At 41.8% G+C, this 16,276-nt stretch overlaps 1 protein-coding gene across 8 annotated transcripts in view; it reads right to left on the bottom strand.

Annotated features, from left to right (window-relative positions):
* FGFR3 (fibroblast growth factor receptor 3) overlaps window positions 1-16,276 on the bottom strand; it is a 93,354-nt gene that overhangs the window by 52,287 nt on the left and 24,791 nt on the right. For all 8 annotated transcript variants that reach the window (XM_042456949.1, XM_042456948.1, XM_042456944.1 and 5 more), the window contains exon 3: window positions 13,924-14,187. In XM_042456949.1, the coding sequence (XP_042312883.1) occupies window positions 13,924-14,187 (264 nt within the window). The remainder of the gene's footprint in view (window positions 1-13,923; window positions 14,188-16,276) is intronic.

Genomic DNA, 16,276 nt, shown 5'->3' with positions numbered 1-16,276 from the left:
TTAAGCAGCGAAATCTCTTCTGAGGGTGTGATACGGTAGAGATTGTCAAGTTTCTTGGTGGAAGGTTGGGCCATGGACAAAGTGGGCCAAGACCTCTTTGCAATCCTGGACATGGATGGCAGGAATGCAATGGAGGTTGGATTTGGGACCTTGTCCTGAACCCTCTCATCAATCGGGTCAAGAACTTGAGAGTCTGCATGGAAGACTTCAGTGTTCAGGGCTTTGCCCATCCGGATCATTTGTTCTGAGAAAGAAAAAATGTCATCCGAAGGATAGGGGGCCTTGAGAAAGGTGAGAGACTGTTACTGCTGAGCATGAACATAGTCGGAGATGGAGTGGTCTGCGGATTCAGTGGAAGCTGAGCTGGTTCTGATGCAAACCGAGAGGGCCTGAGTGGTTAGCGGTACCAGCAACGCGGGGTGCACTTGCAGGGAGACAGCAGAAGTTGAACTGGTTCCACTCGGGAAGCCAAGGAGATGCGAGACTGAAGTGGAATGGATGCAACAGATAACCTTGGAGGAGGCAAGCGAGGTTCAACAGGTTGAAAGGTTGAAACAAAGCAGCCTCCATGGACTTCAGAAGGGTCTAGAGGCAAAAAATAAGTGCCTGTAGCTTGATCAAAAACAACATCCCATCTGGGGGGCTCAGCGAGGACAGAGGATGCATCATAGTCCTGTTCATCCTCGAAACAAACGACCTCCGAAGTCTGGGAGAGTTGGTCTGGTATCACCACTTGGGTAAAAGGGGAAACTTCCTTTTCACCCTCAGAGAGTTGGTAGGGTTCAGACAAGGAATGCAGGAAGATGGCTGTGTCTGGTTGGGCCTGGGAGTCGAGACGAGGAGACAGCTGAGATTGAGGTGCTGGCTGGGCACATGGTACTGAGCCCAGTTTGGTGATGGCGGGCTGGGCGGGTGCGTTGGTATGGGACCGATGGTTGGAGCTGGAGTCCAGACAGGGATGGGACTTTTTTCCAGAATGGTGAGATGAGTCCTTGGACTTGTCCCAAGACTTGTGCTTTCTTTTCTCTGGTTTGGAGGAGTCTGAGGACTTCTTCCTCTTTGGTGAGGATGGATGGCCAGCCACGTCCTGGTCTGTGGACCTCCATTTGTCTGGGGTTGGTGACCCAGAAATTTCCGAAGAGAGTTTGCCCTTGGCAGCAGTAGCCTTGGCAGGGACCCCTGAGGCCAGAGATGAGAGCTTGCCCTTGGTGGCTGCAGCCTTGGCAGGGGATCTAGAGGTAGAGGGAGGCTTCAAATTTGCACGTAGAGCATGGATCTCAGGTGCATCTCCCTATTCTTCCTGGCCTGCGGTGTGAAGGCTATGCAGTGAGGGCAGGAAGTAGGGACGTGGCCCTCACCCAGGCAGAGGAGGCACAAGGAGTGGCTGGAATATTTGTCCCACATTCAGAGCACTTCTTAAAAGAGTATGCAGACATCTTTAGACCAAAGCCCAGGGATGAAGAGAGAGAATTGTCAAGAGGTTGGTGTGTTACCAGTAATCAGAGTCCAAAACCAAGAGCGATTCTAAGTGAGGTTCCTAAGCTGCTCACGCAGCGGACAAAAGGAACTGAGAAAGGGTGGGAAGACATCCTTCCTATATAGAGGGTGGGTGGAGCTACCACCAAAAAGTCTTCCCTAGTGATTCCAGTAGGATCCAGAAATGCTGTGCAGGCGCAGAATAACCCATTTGTGTGCTTCGCAGAGACCACGAAGAAGAAGCTTAATGTCTTGAAATAAAAATCACATAGGATACACGATACTTGCTGTGTAGTGTCAAGACAGGGAAAGTGGGGCTATAATTGGCATGTAGTTCCTGAATCCCACTTTTGCTCAGCCCCCTAAAGACTTCCCAGCTCACAAATATCTTTTTGAGGGTTTTTTTCTGGCCCCCCAAACCAGCCAAAATGACTCCAAACTGCATGGTTTAAGTCTCCAAACCACCATGAAGTCCACAAAATCCTGTTTGAAACATTTTAATAAAATTAAAAATCAGCAGAAGTGACAACTGTTTGTTTGTTCACTACGAACACACTTTTGCAAGGGTTTTGTTTTTAAAGAGAGAGTTCTGTGCAAATTCTGGAAAAAAAGTAGAATTTTGTTGTGAGTTCCAAGGTTCAAACAGACAAGGCAAGATTCAGGGGAAGCTAACCAGGTTCTAGAATGCTATATCATATTGCACAATATGTACAGAGACACCTAGTTCCTAACACATGCCAATTATATGCATTAAATTCAGACTTTGTATTTCTTGATTAACACAGATGCTGCAGCTGGTACATGCCAAGGCTTTACTACTTGCATTATGTGGAGTGGATTTTCAAACTCAGCTCCCCACCATACTGGATGCTACAGAAAGTATTTTCACAGTTTTGTACTGCTTTGCCACTTGGCATTGAAAGCATTTTAACTATTTATTTAGCTACCAAGCACCATACCAGTCAGCATTTATTGTCTCCCGTGTTTCATAAAAATGGTTTTGGCTATTTTACATCACAAATTATTTGAAAAGTGAATTAAAATGGTCATGAATTCTAACTGCTTTTTGTTTAGCTCAATGCAGCTTCCCAGTTCTTATTATAGTGTTCCTTGGTACATAAAACATAACATTCCTTTAATATCATGAATTTGTATAGAAAACCTCAGAAAGAATACAAAAAAAGTCACTCATTCTAAAACATAAGAGACCTTACAATCTTTCAGGCTCATAATTCCTCTCATGCTTGCTGGCCATATATTCTGTATGTGCTTTGTAATTCTGGATGATGGGATGTGCTACACCATTTTTGGTGATCCTTGGAGGAAAGACTGTTTATCTTTCTTGATAATCTTCTGCTTAATGGACTGATTGCTAGAGGAAATATGAGCAGTGAGCTATCCAGAGAATGCTTGGGGAAAGGAATATTTTGATTTGAAGACGAATAAAATCATAGAACCACAGAATCATAGAGTTGGAAGAGACCACAAGTGCATTCAGAAATGCCATGCAAGAAAACACAATCAAAGCACACCCAACAGATGGCCATTCAGCCTCTGTTTAAAAACCACCGAAAAAGGAAAGTCCACCACATTTTGAGGGAGTATATTCCTCTATCAAACAGCTGTCACCATCAGGAAGTTCTTCCTAATGTTTAGGTGGAATCTCTTTTCTTGTAGTTTGAATCCACTGCTCCGTGTCTTAGTCTCTGGAGCAGCAAAAAAACAAGCTTGCTCCTTCTTCCATATGACATTGCTTCAAATATTTAAATGTGGCTGTCATGTCACCTCTTAATATTCTTTTCCCCAAGTTGAACATAACCAGCTACCTGAGCTGCTCCTCATATGGCATGGATTTTAGACCTTTCACCATTATTGTCTGGACAGGTTCCAGCTCGTCTACATCCCTCTTGAATTGTGGTGACCAGAATTGGACACAGTATTCAAAGTGAAGTCTGACCAAAGCAGAATAATGAGGTGCTATTACTTCCTTCTATCTGAACACTATATTCCAATAGATGCAGCATAGGATCACTTCAGGTTTGAGGGCCTGACAAGATGTCTTGAGAGGTGTTCTGTGTCCCTGGGGCAGAAATCCACAATGTAATGGAGAGGCTGACAAAGATTGTCAAGCCCAATGACCATTACTACTTACTGCAAAGCACAGCCCTCAGACTATCATAAGGGATTATGAGGTTCTGGGTAGGAAGTTGAATGGATCTGGATGCACAGGCTCCGTTCATCTCTTTTCCCAGTTGAAGGACAGGATCCAGACAGGGAGAGAAGAACAGCAGAGGTGAAAAGCTGGCTTTGCCAATGGTGCCACCAAGACCAAGTTGGCTTTTTGAACCATGGCCTGTACTTTCAGGTGCATGTACCATCAAGGGATAGGGTGCACCTTACAAGACTTGGCAGGAACATTTTTGCTAAGAATCTCAAAAGATGAGGGCTTTAAACTGAGTTATGTGGGAGAGGGAGAAAGTATTCTTGAGGATAGGAGTTCTTGAAGTTATGGAGATAACAGCCCAAATGTTATGCATAGAACAAGGCAAAATAGCACAAGCATCCAACACTGGAGGAAAAAATCCTTTAAAGGTCAGATGGGGGAATGGCCCATGGTCTTAGATGCCTCTATACCAGGGGTAGGCAACCTTTTTGAGCGGTTGCTGTACCTCAGACAACTGGGGGCCGAAGCCCAAAAATAAATAATTAATAATTTTTTAAAAATTAAATATATAAATAAACCAGGACAAATGTAGGACAAAATGTTCAAATGGAAGACACTTTTTTTAAAAAAATGGAGGAAACGTGAAAAAATTTGCTGATTTTTTAAAAATTTTTTAATATAAATGCATGTTTCTGAGGCTTCTATAGACAACTGCCCCCCAAAGGCCCCGGCGGCAATCGGCAGCAGGACCAGGCTGGGGCCGGTCCCAAGGCCTTGCCGGGCCGCATCCGGCCCGTGGGCCGCAGGTTGCCTACCCCTGCTCTATACTAAAGCATAGATCCTGGGGAATAAAACAGGATGAACTTGAACTCTTAGCACAGCAAAGCAGATATGATCTCATAGGCATCATTAAAATATTGTTGATTGGTCTTATAACAGGAATGTAGTTATAGAGAGGTATAACCTGTTTCTGGGAAACAGACCAAAGAGCAAAGGTGCTGGGAAAGGTAGAGGGCAGCAGAAAGTAAGGAAGACCACACACCAGATGACTAGATTCAATAGGGAGGTCACAGGCTTGAACTTACAAGATATGAGCAGAGAAGCTGAGAATAGAGGGTCAAGGAGATGTCACATTCACAGGGTCACCATGAGTCAAAGTCAACTTGAATACAGCTAACAACAATAACAACTTTCAATCCATAGGAGTGAAGACGGACAACCACCTAAAGGGAGTCACAGACAGAATAGGGAAATTGGTGAGGAAACACAATCTTCAGATGATCTACAAACCAACCAAGAAAATCCAGCAAATGCTATGCTCACAGCCTCTCACAACCACAGTTTACCACATTCTGTGCAGCTGTGAACAAATCTACATAGAGACCATCAAACGGAGCATCCAAATATGAATCAAGGAACACGAGAGACACTGCAGACTGGGCCAGCCAGAAAAATCAGCAGTAGCAGAACAAGTTATAAACCAACCTGGGCATAAAATGCTATTTGAAAACACTGAAATTCTGGACCATGCCAACAACTACCAGGTAAGAATGCACAGGGAAAACATTGAAATCCATAAACACCTGGACAACTTCAACAGGAAAGAAGAAGCCTTAAAATAAACAAAGTTTGGCTACCAGTCTTGAAAAATACCAAAATCAAGACCCAGCCCATACAAATTAAAACTTCCCAGGGTCCTTTCTTAAAAAAAAAAAAATCTCCAGAACACATGCTCACTCCAGTATTAAGCAACCTTACAGCACCAATTCATGGAAAGATTAATCAAGTACCTTTCATGCCTAGCGTGAGGTCTCTCCATATTGTAATTCATGCCTGACTGAGCATCAGTGATTACTTTTGCTTGTTTAGTACACTGTGCTTATCTTCCCATTGTGTTTTCCTTCCCCTGCATACTTAATTTCAATTTTGGATCTGAAGAAATAGCAACATCTCTCTCACAAGAAGAAAGAGACATGAGAATGTTTCTTGGGTGCAGATTACTCCTGTGATGAGTGTAGATTGGCTGTGACTGGGGTGTGAAGGCATTTTTCCAGCCTGAGGAGCACAATCTCCCATACCACAGGCCAGTAATAGGCAGGAATAGAGCATCCCTTCCTCTCTCCATCCTTTTTCTTTTGAGTCCCTCTCTCATTCCCCCTCTCTCAATTTTCTCCTCTCCTTTCCCAAACTGCTCTCCTCCCCCTGCCTCCTTCTAAAGCAATATTTCAAAGCCTAGCCATTCTGCAATGTATGGGGTATATAGGGGTGGGGTCACATATGGTAATACAAAAGATATTTCAAATTGAATTCAGTTTAGAGATGGAATTATATCTTTTAAATATGGCAGAAAATAAAGACATAAGAGAAAGATTAAAACCAATACTATACTTAATTACAATAGCAAAATTGTTCTTAGCACAATTCTGGAGGAATGCAGACATCCCCACTGTGGATATATGGTTGCATAAAACTTTAGCTATAACAGAAATTAATAGAATTACAATGGCTTTAATAATAATAATAATATGATTTATTTATATGCCGCCCAATCACTGGGAATCCGAGCGGCTAACAATAGAGGGGATAATAGACGGTTCCCTTCCCTCAGGCTTACAATCTAAAAAGACACGACAAAAAAGGAAAAGGGAATGGTGAGGGGGGAGGGGATCAGGTCCAGCATTCTTCTCTCCCTCTGAGGCCTGGACCAAGGCAGATGGACTGGAGGGAGGGCTTCTTCAGGCTAGCCCCGATGGAACTGGGTCAGCCTATTCTCTCCCTCACAAGCCGAAGGATGACAGTTAAGGAGGGAGGAGCCTCTTTCTTCAGGCTAGCCCCGATGGAGCTGGGCCAGACTAATTCTCTCCCTCACAGGCCAAAAGATGACAGTTAAGGAGGGAGGAGCCTCTTTCTTCAGGCTAGCCCTGATGGAGCTGGGCCAGACTAATTCTCTCCCTCACAGGCCGGAAGATGACAGTTATGGAGGGAGGAGTCTCTTTCTTCAGGCTAGCCCCGATGGAGCCGGGCCAGCCTATTCTCTCCCTCATAGGCCGGAAGATGACAGTTATGGAGGGAGGAGCCTCCCTTTAAGAGACAAATCCGAAGGAAAACAAATATGGGATCCACTAGTGAATTTTTGTAAAGAGAGATGGTCAAGTTGAGTTTATTCAGAGATAGAAAACTGGTTATTGATATCAATGTGTATTTGAAAACAGTACATGAAGACTTTTTTTTGTATGTAAAGCAGAAAAGCATGTGTAACAATGCATGATCTTTGCTAGCTAACAAAACATAAACACAAGGTGTGAGTAGAAGAAAGGTGGGATTCAATAATTGAGGAATATATTAAGAAGAGCTGTAATCATTGTATCTACTGCCATTAGCAATAGTGGGAGGGGGAATGGAGGGATAAGAGAATTTGTGAAGAGATTGATGAATATGTAAAAACCTTTTTTGTTGTTGTAATCTTTAAATAAAGACTATTTAAAAAATCCATGTGTAGTAATGTCCAGAATCTATTAGAGAACAGTGGACCCTTCCCATCCGCAGGGATTTGTTTCATGCCCCCTTCCAAAGATGGGGGAAAATGTGGATGTCTGTGCCCTATATTGTTCAATGGGAGGCAAAGTGTGTGCATTCATGTCAGCGTGCATGACATGAATCCACAGGTGGTTGAATCCATAGATCACTAGCCTGCTGATGTAGCAGGCCCACTGTATTTATTAATAGTTAGTTAGACACACATAGTTAGGTAGACACACACTCTTTAAGTAAAGTCACAGATATATCTATATCTGGGAACATTACCTTCACTTCATCACACTGTATTCAGAGACATAGCCATGTTAGTCTGGAATATCAGTATACAATAGGACCCTGTAGCATCTTTGAGACTGAATCAAAGAGAGTGTAGGAAAAGCCTTTGTAGACTTGGTCTACTGTCTCAGATGCATGGAGTCTCCATGCTTTGGATGCATGGAGTTATGTGGAAGAGGGAGAGAGTACTTTGGAAGACAGGAGTTCATCAAGGGCTGGAGTTAATAGCAAAACTGTTACAGAGAGAACAAAGCAAATAGTGCAGGGACCCAACAATGGGAGACAAAAAATTTTACACAGGCAGCTAGTGGGGAGGACCCATGGTCTTCAATGTCTCTATACTAATGCACAGAGCATGGAAAATAAGCAAGATGAATTTGAATTCCTAGCATAACAAAACAAATACGATACAGTAGGCATCACTAAAACCTGGTGGGACGAGTCTCATGAATGGAATGTAGTAATAGAGGGGTATAATAGGTCAAACAGGAAAGGAGGAGTAGCAGCATTATATGTCAAGGATGTCTATACCTGTGAAGCCAGGTGGAGAGCATCTGGATAAAAATTAAAGGAGTGGGAAACAACAGAGATGTTAAAGTCTACTACGGATCCAGAGGTCAGACTGAGGAACTGGATAGTGCCTTTCTAGAACATCTGACCACACACTCAGAAAGGAGAGATAGTAGTGATGGGTGATTTCAACTATCTTGATATTTGTTGGAAATCAAACTCAGCCAAAACATTAAAGTCTAGCAAATTCCTCACTTGCCTGGAAGACAATTTCACTGTCCAAAAAGTGGAAGAGGCAACAGTGTGGTCATCTGGTGATGTCCATGTATACAGTCTCCTCTCTGGTTTTGTGAAGAAGGTATTTGCTATAAATAGCCTGTTGGCCTTGCAAATCTCTATCAGTTGCTCTCCAGCTTTGTTTCTTGTTTCTAGTCCAATTTTTCCTGTAGTCTTTGATTCATTTCTGCTTCCTGTATCTGACTACAGGCCCCCAACTCAGATGGAGGAATTGGATGATGGCTTTCTAGAACAGATTATCATTCTCTCATATCTTGATACTTATTGGAAATCAAACTTAGCCAAAATATTAAGGTCTAGCAAATTCCTCACGTGCCTGGAAAACAATTTCATTGTCCAAAAAGTGGAAGAGCAATGTGGTCAGCTATTTTAGGTCTGATCCTAACCAATAGGGATGACCTGGTAAATGGGGTGCAAGTGGTGGGATGCTTAGTTGGGAGTGATCATGTTCTCCTGGAGTCTGTTATAGAGTGGAATGGAGAAGCCTGGCATAGTTGTTGGTAAGTCCAAAATATATACTTGTTGGTAAGTTTAAAAATTTATCCCTCAAAATTGACCCCAAAATCCCAGGTCGTCTTATTTACAGGTCACTATGCAAATGTGATAGCAGCTCTTTCAGATTTACCCATGAGGTGCGGAGAGGAGTTTAGCAAGAAAGAGCCAAGCAGAAAGGGTCCTGGGTGATTGATTGATCCTGCTATTTGTTTAAAAGTCCCCCCTCCTGCCTGTGTGTCTGGCTGAAACGATGCAGAAAATCCTCAGTGAGAGTCTCTCTTGTCACACACTGAAGGAGCCTCCAAGTTTTACCCTCGACCTATCCACGGGTCATGGCAAAATCTATAATTTTGGCCCCATATCATTGAGTATATGTGGTAAGTTTTAAATGGGATATGTATAAGAAATGGAAAAAGGGGGAAATCGCCAAGGAGAAATTTAAACAAATAGCTAGCACATGTAAGGGTAAAGTCAGAAAAGCAAAAGCACAGAATGAGCTCAGGCTTGCTAGAAAGGTTAAGAAGAACAAAAAGGGATTTTTAGGTATGTCCATAGCAAAAGGAAGAAGAAGGAAATGGTAGGGCCACTACGTGGAGAAGATGGCGAAATGCTAAAAGTGGACAGAGAAAAGAAATAATTACTCAACACCTTCTTTGCCTCAGTCATCTCACAAAAGGAAAAGGGTGCTCAACCTGAGGAAAATGGAACAGAGGACACACTAAGGGAAATGCAGCACAGAATAAGTAAAGAGGAAGTACAGGAATACCTGGCTAATTTAAATAAATTTAAGTTTCCAGCACCAGATGACCTACACCCAAGGGTATTAAAATAATTGGCAAATGTAATCTCAGAACCATTCACAATAATTTTTGAGAACTCTTGGAGAACAGGAATAATCTCAGCAGACTGGGGGAGGGCGAACATTGTCCCCATCTTCAAAAAGGGGGGAAAAGAAGTTCCCAACAATTATCATCCAGTTAGTCTGACATCAATATCAGGAAAGATTCTAGAAAAGATCATTAAACAGAGAGTCTGTGAACAGTTAGAAAGCAACACCATAATCACAAAAAGTCAGCATGGGTTTCTGAGAAACAAGTCATGCCAGATTAATCTGATCTCCTTTTTTGATAAAATTAACAGCTTGGTAGATGAAGGGAATGCTGTGCATATAGCATATCTTGATTTCAGTAAGGCCTTTGACAAGGTTCCCCATGATATTCTTGCCAACAAGCATGTAAAATGTGGGCTAGACAATGTAACTGTTAGGTGGATTTGTAATTGGTTGACCAGCCAGACCCAAAGAGTGCTCAAAATGGCTCCTCTTTATCTTGGAGAGAAGTGACCAGTAGGGTGCCACATCTTTATCAATGACTTATATGAAGGAATAGAGGGTATGCTTAACAAATTAGGAAGAGTAGCTAATACCCCAGACGACAGGATCAAAATTCTAAATGACCTTAATAGATTAGGAAGTTGGGCCAAAACTAACAAAATGAACTTCATCATGGAGAAATGTTAGGTACTGCACTTAGGTAGAAAAAATGAAGCACATAGATATAGGAGGGGGACACCTGGCTTAATGAGTCTACACGTGAAAGGGATCTAGGAGTCCTACTAGACCACAAGTTGAACATGAGTCAACAGTGTGATACGGCAGCTTAAAAAGATCAGTGCTATTTTAGGCTGCATCAATAGAAGCAGAGTGTTTAGTTCAAGGGAAGCAATAGTACCACTCTTCTGCTTTGGTCAATCCTCACCTGGAATATTGTGTCCAGTTCTGTGCACTACAGTTCAAAAAGGATGTTTTTGACAAGTTGGAGGGTGTCCAAAGGAGGGCCACCAAAATGGTGGTCTGGAAACCATGCCTTATGAGGAAAAACTTAGGGAGTTGGGTATGTTTAGCCTGGAGAAGAGATGGTTAAGAAGTGATATGATAGCCCCCTTTAAGTATTTGAAGGGGTATCACAGTGAGGATGGAGCAAGCTTGTTTTCTGCTGCTTCAGAGATTAGAACAGGAACAGTGGATGCAAGCAATAGGTGAAGAGAGTCCACCTCAACATTAGGAGGAACTTCCTGACAGTAAGAGCTGTTCAAACATTGGAATGCACTCCCTCAGAATGTGGTGGAGTTGCCTTCTTTGGAGGTCTTTAAACAGAAGCTGGGTGGTCATCTCTTGGGGATGCTTTGATTGAGAGTTTGTGCATGCAACCCCAGACTGGATGTCCCTTGTGGTCTCTTCCAACTCTATGATTCTATGATCTGAGGAAGTATACAAGACTATGGCCCCATTCCCACTTGGCATATAAAGCAACGTATATTGCTGTGAGTCTGGCTCGGATCAAGTTTCTGAGTTGTATTCGAATCAGGTCCATCGTTTCCATTACAAAAGATTGTAGATTGTAAGATTTTAGATTGTAAGCCTGTGGTCAGGGAACTGTCTGGTTAAAAAATAATAAATGTAAGCCGCCCTGAGAGCCATTAGGACCGAAGGGCGGGATATAAATACCTAAATAAATAAATAAAATAAATTACAAAAGGGAGCAAATGGACTCGGTTTTTCTTGACCTATGTTCTCATTCCCATTGATATTTCTCCATTGTATTTTGACGCACATTTTTTTGTTCCCCATTCCCATTGCCTTTCTGGAACCGTTTTTTTAAAAAGCTATCCATCAAGCACTTAAGCGTTTAGATGTCACAATGATGTCTAATCCCCCTTCTTCTTATTATTCTCCCCCTTCATCTTCAAACCACCCCAATATGCAGCAGCCAGCCACTCCTTTTCTGTCTCAAAAAAGGAAACACGGCTGGATGCAGGAGCCACATTCAGGGTTTTGGGGTCTCTCTCTTTTTCTTTTCCACTCACAAAAAGTTTTCGCCAGCCTCCCTTTCACCATATCCCTTCTCCTCTTTCCTTTCTTTTTCCCTCCCTCTCCAAAAAACCCAATTTAACTTTCTTTCTTTTTTTAAAAAAAAGTTTTACACACTCGAATATTTACTATTATTATTTGCAAAGAGAAGGAGAGAAGGATGGCTCTGTGAGGCATTTGAAGAGAAAAAAAGTTGAGGGGTTGGATAGGTACATAAAGAGAGAGGGAGTTGTATTTCTTAGCGTACCTCCCTTTAATTTTTTTGGGGAGTGCTTAGGCAGCTAAGGCCCTTTTATTACAGTTGGGAGCCTTGGGGTTTTCCAAGGCAGAAAGAGGCGCCCACCTGCAACCCAATGGGGCTGATCGCGAGCAAGAGCCTCAGGTCCAGCATTCCTGCCTCAGGAGGATTTGGGGGAAGGCATTTCCTTCTCAGTAAGCCCCCACAAAGCTGAGGAGAGCCTGAGTGAGGAGGCTCCTGGCCTCCATAGGTCTCTTCCCGAGCAGGAGGACCCTTCTTCTTCAAACCACCCCAATATGCAGCAGCCAGCCACCCCTTTTCTGTCTCAAAAAAGGAAATAAGAAGGCTGGATGCAGGAGCCACGTTCACGGTTTTCGTTTTCTCTCTCTCTCTCTTTTTCATTTCCGCTCACAAAAAGTTTTTGCCAGCCTCCCTTTCTCCATATCCCTTCTCCTCTTTCCTTTCTTTTCCCCTCCCTCTCCAAAAAACCCACTTTAACTTTCTTCTTTTTAAAAAAAAGTTTTACACACCACTGGGGAAAGGCTATACGAATGGGGGCAAATGGCGCCGGGAATGCCAGGAAAGAGAACAAAGCTGGTGACACCCCTGGATAGCCCCTTGAACATTGCTCCTCCCCTTATTCAGATACCCATTAGTTTGCCGTGGATCCAACACGGCAGCTGCAAAAAAAAACAAAAACCTCTGGAACAGTGCAGTCAGGATAACCTGGGTTATGCACCGCTGATTCGGGTTTTAGCTAGAGAAATTGATCAAAGTTGGATTGAACACTGATTCAAATGGGAACGATTTTCCTTAAACAAGGATTGAATGCGAGTTCAAATGGGAACGATGTTCCTATAATCCAATTCTTGATTTGATTTATAGCCCAGTAGGAATGGGGCCTATGAAAGCTTATGCTACAACCTCTTTCATTCTGTTAGTCTCAAAAGGTATTACAAGATCCCTTTGCATAAATATAATGTATGTAGAATCCAAAGACACAGTCTTGTCAATCTGGAATATCAGTATGCAAAGCGATCTTGTAGCACCTTTGAGACACACACATTGTACAATACACAGAGCTTTTTGAATTATACTTCATATATTTTTTATGTTTTATGCACCCATTATTTACATTTTCCAGGGCTTAAATTTTGCAAACTTTATCTGAGATCAATGTGCAGTCTGTATTATTGAGACTTCCGAAGGGAACCAGTCAAATCCATCCACTGAGATCTGCCTGGTGAGAGGTCCCTGTATTTCCACACTTGGCTAAGTTCCTGGTTGAGCATGGTCCACACAGGCAACTCCCACATAGACACTAGGGAAAGGGCATGATAATGCTATAGAAATATGGGAGTAAATATATGGCTAATGTGAAATCCTCAGGTTTTTTTTAAAACCTTCATATATGTATACATGAAATTCCTCATGCACATAGTGACAACTATGACCTAAATACATTTTCTAGTGCAAATTATATTAATCCTACTGAATAAACAGGAACTTGGTGAGTCAGTGTTTGTGTAAGCTCTAATGCCTCTACTTGTCTACTATAGTTGGGACTAGCAACTGGATCTAAGTTCAGCACTCTAACTGTGGCAGCCCCAACTTCCCTGAGGGAGAATGAGGTCAGAAATGAAAATTAAGAATATGTGGGGCTTGCAGGAAGAAGATGCTTTCATATTCTCAGCACACTGCAAATGATATACAAGAAGAGAAAAAGTTGTCAGAATCACACATATGTCAAACTGCCTTGAATTCCAAGGGGCTTTCTGGGCCTCTTATTGTTTTACAGAACACATTCCCAGAATGTGGGTGAGCAAAAACCTATAGTTTCTCTTGAATTCTATTGACAGTAAGGAGGAGGAAAAGATACTGAATTTCAAAATCCTCTATTATGACAATCAGTGATCAAAACAATCTGATTTAAGTCAAGTTATGACCACAGGCAAAACTGGTAAAAAGTATGTGGCTTGGGTATAAGAGGCAAATGTGAATTAAGACCATTTTGGTGTTCTGGTAAAAAGTGAAGGGATAACATAATATTATTCTACTCACCTGTCACCCGTACTGTGATGTTCCTGAGCATTTCAGTCGAGTGCCTTGCCTTACAACTGTAAAGGCCGGAATCATCATAGGACACATTGATAATCCTCAACAATTTTTGGCCAATATGAGTTCGATTTGTAGGTGAGATCCCGATCCCATCTTTATACCAGAAGACAGACAAAGATAAGCCTGGTGCATTACACAGGAGTTCAAGGGTGTCACCACTTCCAACTACCAGTTCTTCAAGAAAGGCGGTTTCACTCCTTAAATAAGCTGCATGAAAGAAGTATATAAAAAAAGATGTCATCAAATTCTTGATCATTAAGAATATACTAGTGAGATATGCAGCAATAGCAAAAACATGTGTGTATGAAAATATAATCACAATATGTTTTATAGCTGAGTGGACTGATGGATGCCAAACTCTATCTTGGCTTTTCCCAGGGACAACCTCCTTTGTTTCTGGACTTCATTTCAGAGATGAACCGTGGAATATGCAAATTAATAATAAAGGTGACCCTTGTGCACGCAGAGATTGCTTTCACCTCCTGATTAGGCAACTGTAGGCTACTTTCAATTTTGGACCACTGCAGCATCTCCAAACAAGTTCATGTTCTTTTCATAATCATAACAATGATTAGAAGCACTGAAAAGCTGCTTCCTACAGCTTAGTTGAGAAATAACCTTTCTTCAAAACTCCTAATCAAACGGTTCCAACTTCTTGGGAGTTTAGAGAGGGGAGCAAAAAAAAAAAAAACAAAATAAAATAAAATAGTCCCAAGAAAGCTTCTTGGAAAGTTTCACATACTCTCTTCCCAGCTCTCTGAATTATAATTGTTGGTTCTGTTAGTTACACAGCCTATACCTGCTCCCTATCAAGTACTGCTGTAATCTCTACTTGTGGACATCTAATCACAAGAGGGCACAGTTTAAATAATTAGCGCCTAGGACCCTAGGTTTATCCATTTTATTCTTCCCCTCCCACTCCATTTGTGTCTTTTTTATAGTTTGTAAGCCCAAGTACAGAGGCTGACTCTTTTATTGAACTCACCCAAAAATCAAAGATAGGCAGTGGCATAAAAATATCCAAAATACACTATATTCAAAATATACTATGTGGTGTTAGTTCTTTGGGTCTTGTTGTAAGCTGTTCTGGAAGTCTTTTCAGCAAAAGTAGGTTCAAGTGCTATAATGCTATTATTTGCACAAAGTAAAATGCTATAAATAAATAAATATGATATGATTTCCCTCCTCATATCACTACCTGCCCAATTTTTTCATGTAGGCTCTGCTTACATAGCTTGATAAAAGTAAAACTTTCCATTTTGAAATTCACATATTCCCTGAGCGCGCGCGCACACACACACACACACACACTAAATTACTGCTTTAGCAGATGGTTTACAACTAAATGGAACCTTTGTACAAATTAAAATTGCTACAGAATTATGTTTGTTTAGACAAAATTTCCTATTTGGCTGCTTGATCCAAGATTAATCTACCTGTAATCTAAGGCCACAGCAATGCAATATTATTTTCCAAATAAGAGTCATCAACCAAACACTGAAGCCCACTTATAGTACAGAATCAAGCCACTGTAAGCATTTAGAAGTTTTTACAAACAAACACTGAGCAAAACAATGTGTCTCTTCTAAGACTGAAGTAAATGTTTCCGTTCTTTCACTGGCTCTAGTAAATATTCATTATATGAGAAATGAGTTTACTCTAGAGCTCAGGCAACTGAAAGGCAGAAAATAAGACTACAAGAAGGGCCGGCTCTAGGTATTTTGCCACCCTAGGTGAGAAATATTTTGGCACCCCTGTTGCCCCTCATAATTATTTTCACCCCTTGATCTCCGCTGTTTTGTTTGTTAAAGCTAAACATGACATAAAACTTAGGATCCAATCTCTCCTCACAGTATTGAGAATTAGTCAAAAAGCCAATTAGGTTTTTACAGGTTAAAGACTTTTTTATTGCTGTGATATTTGGAATGGAGACTAATGCACACATGTTCCTTTTGCAAGCTTGAATCATTATTCATTCTAATGATGTGGAAAAATGTGGATCCCACCCTATGAATTTGTGGGGTAGTGGTGGTCCATCTATGACCCCTAAAAACTGAAAATCTTCACCCAAAGGACAGAAAAGGGTGTCACAAGAAAGAGAAGAAAACCAGTAGAGTCACCAGGTGAGAGGACCAGGGCTGCAGTTTGATACCACTTTAGCTGGCTTTGGCTCCCATGGTGACCAGCTGTCCTAACCGCAAAGGAAGACAAGGCACCGCAAAATGTAGGGCTTTCAAGTAAAATGGAGGACATGACCAAGTAAAAGCTGAAACCCCTCATATAAATATAAATTCCT

Source organism: Sceloporus undulatus, chromosome 3 (assembly GCF_019175285.1).
Source record: "Sceloporus undulatus isolate JIND9_A2432 ecotype Alabama chromosome 3, SceUnd_v1.1, whole genome shotgun sequence".
NCBI lineage: Eukaryota > Metazoa > Chordata > Lepidosauria > Squamata > Phrynosomatidae > Sceloporus > Sceloporus undulatus.
Note: the sequence above shows the minus strand (reverse complement) of the source record. Positions and strands in the feature narration are given on the sequence as shown.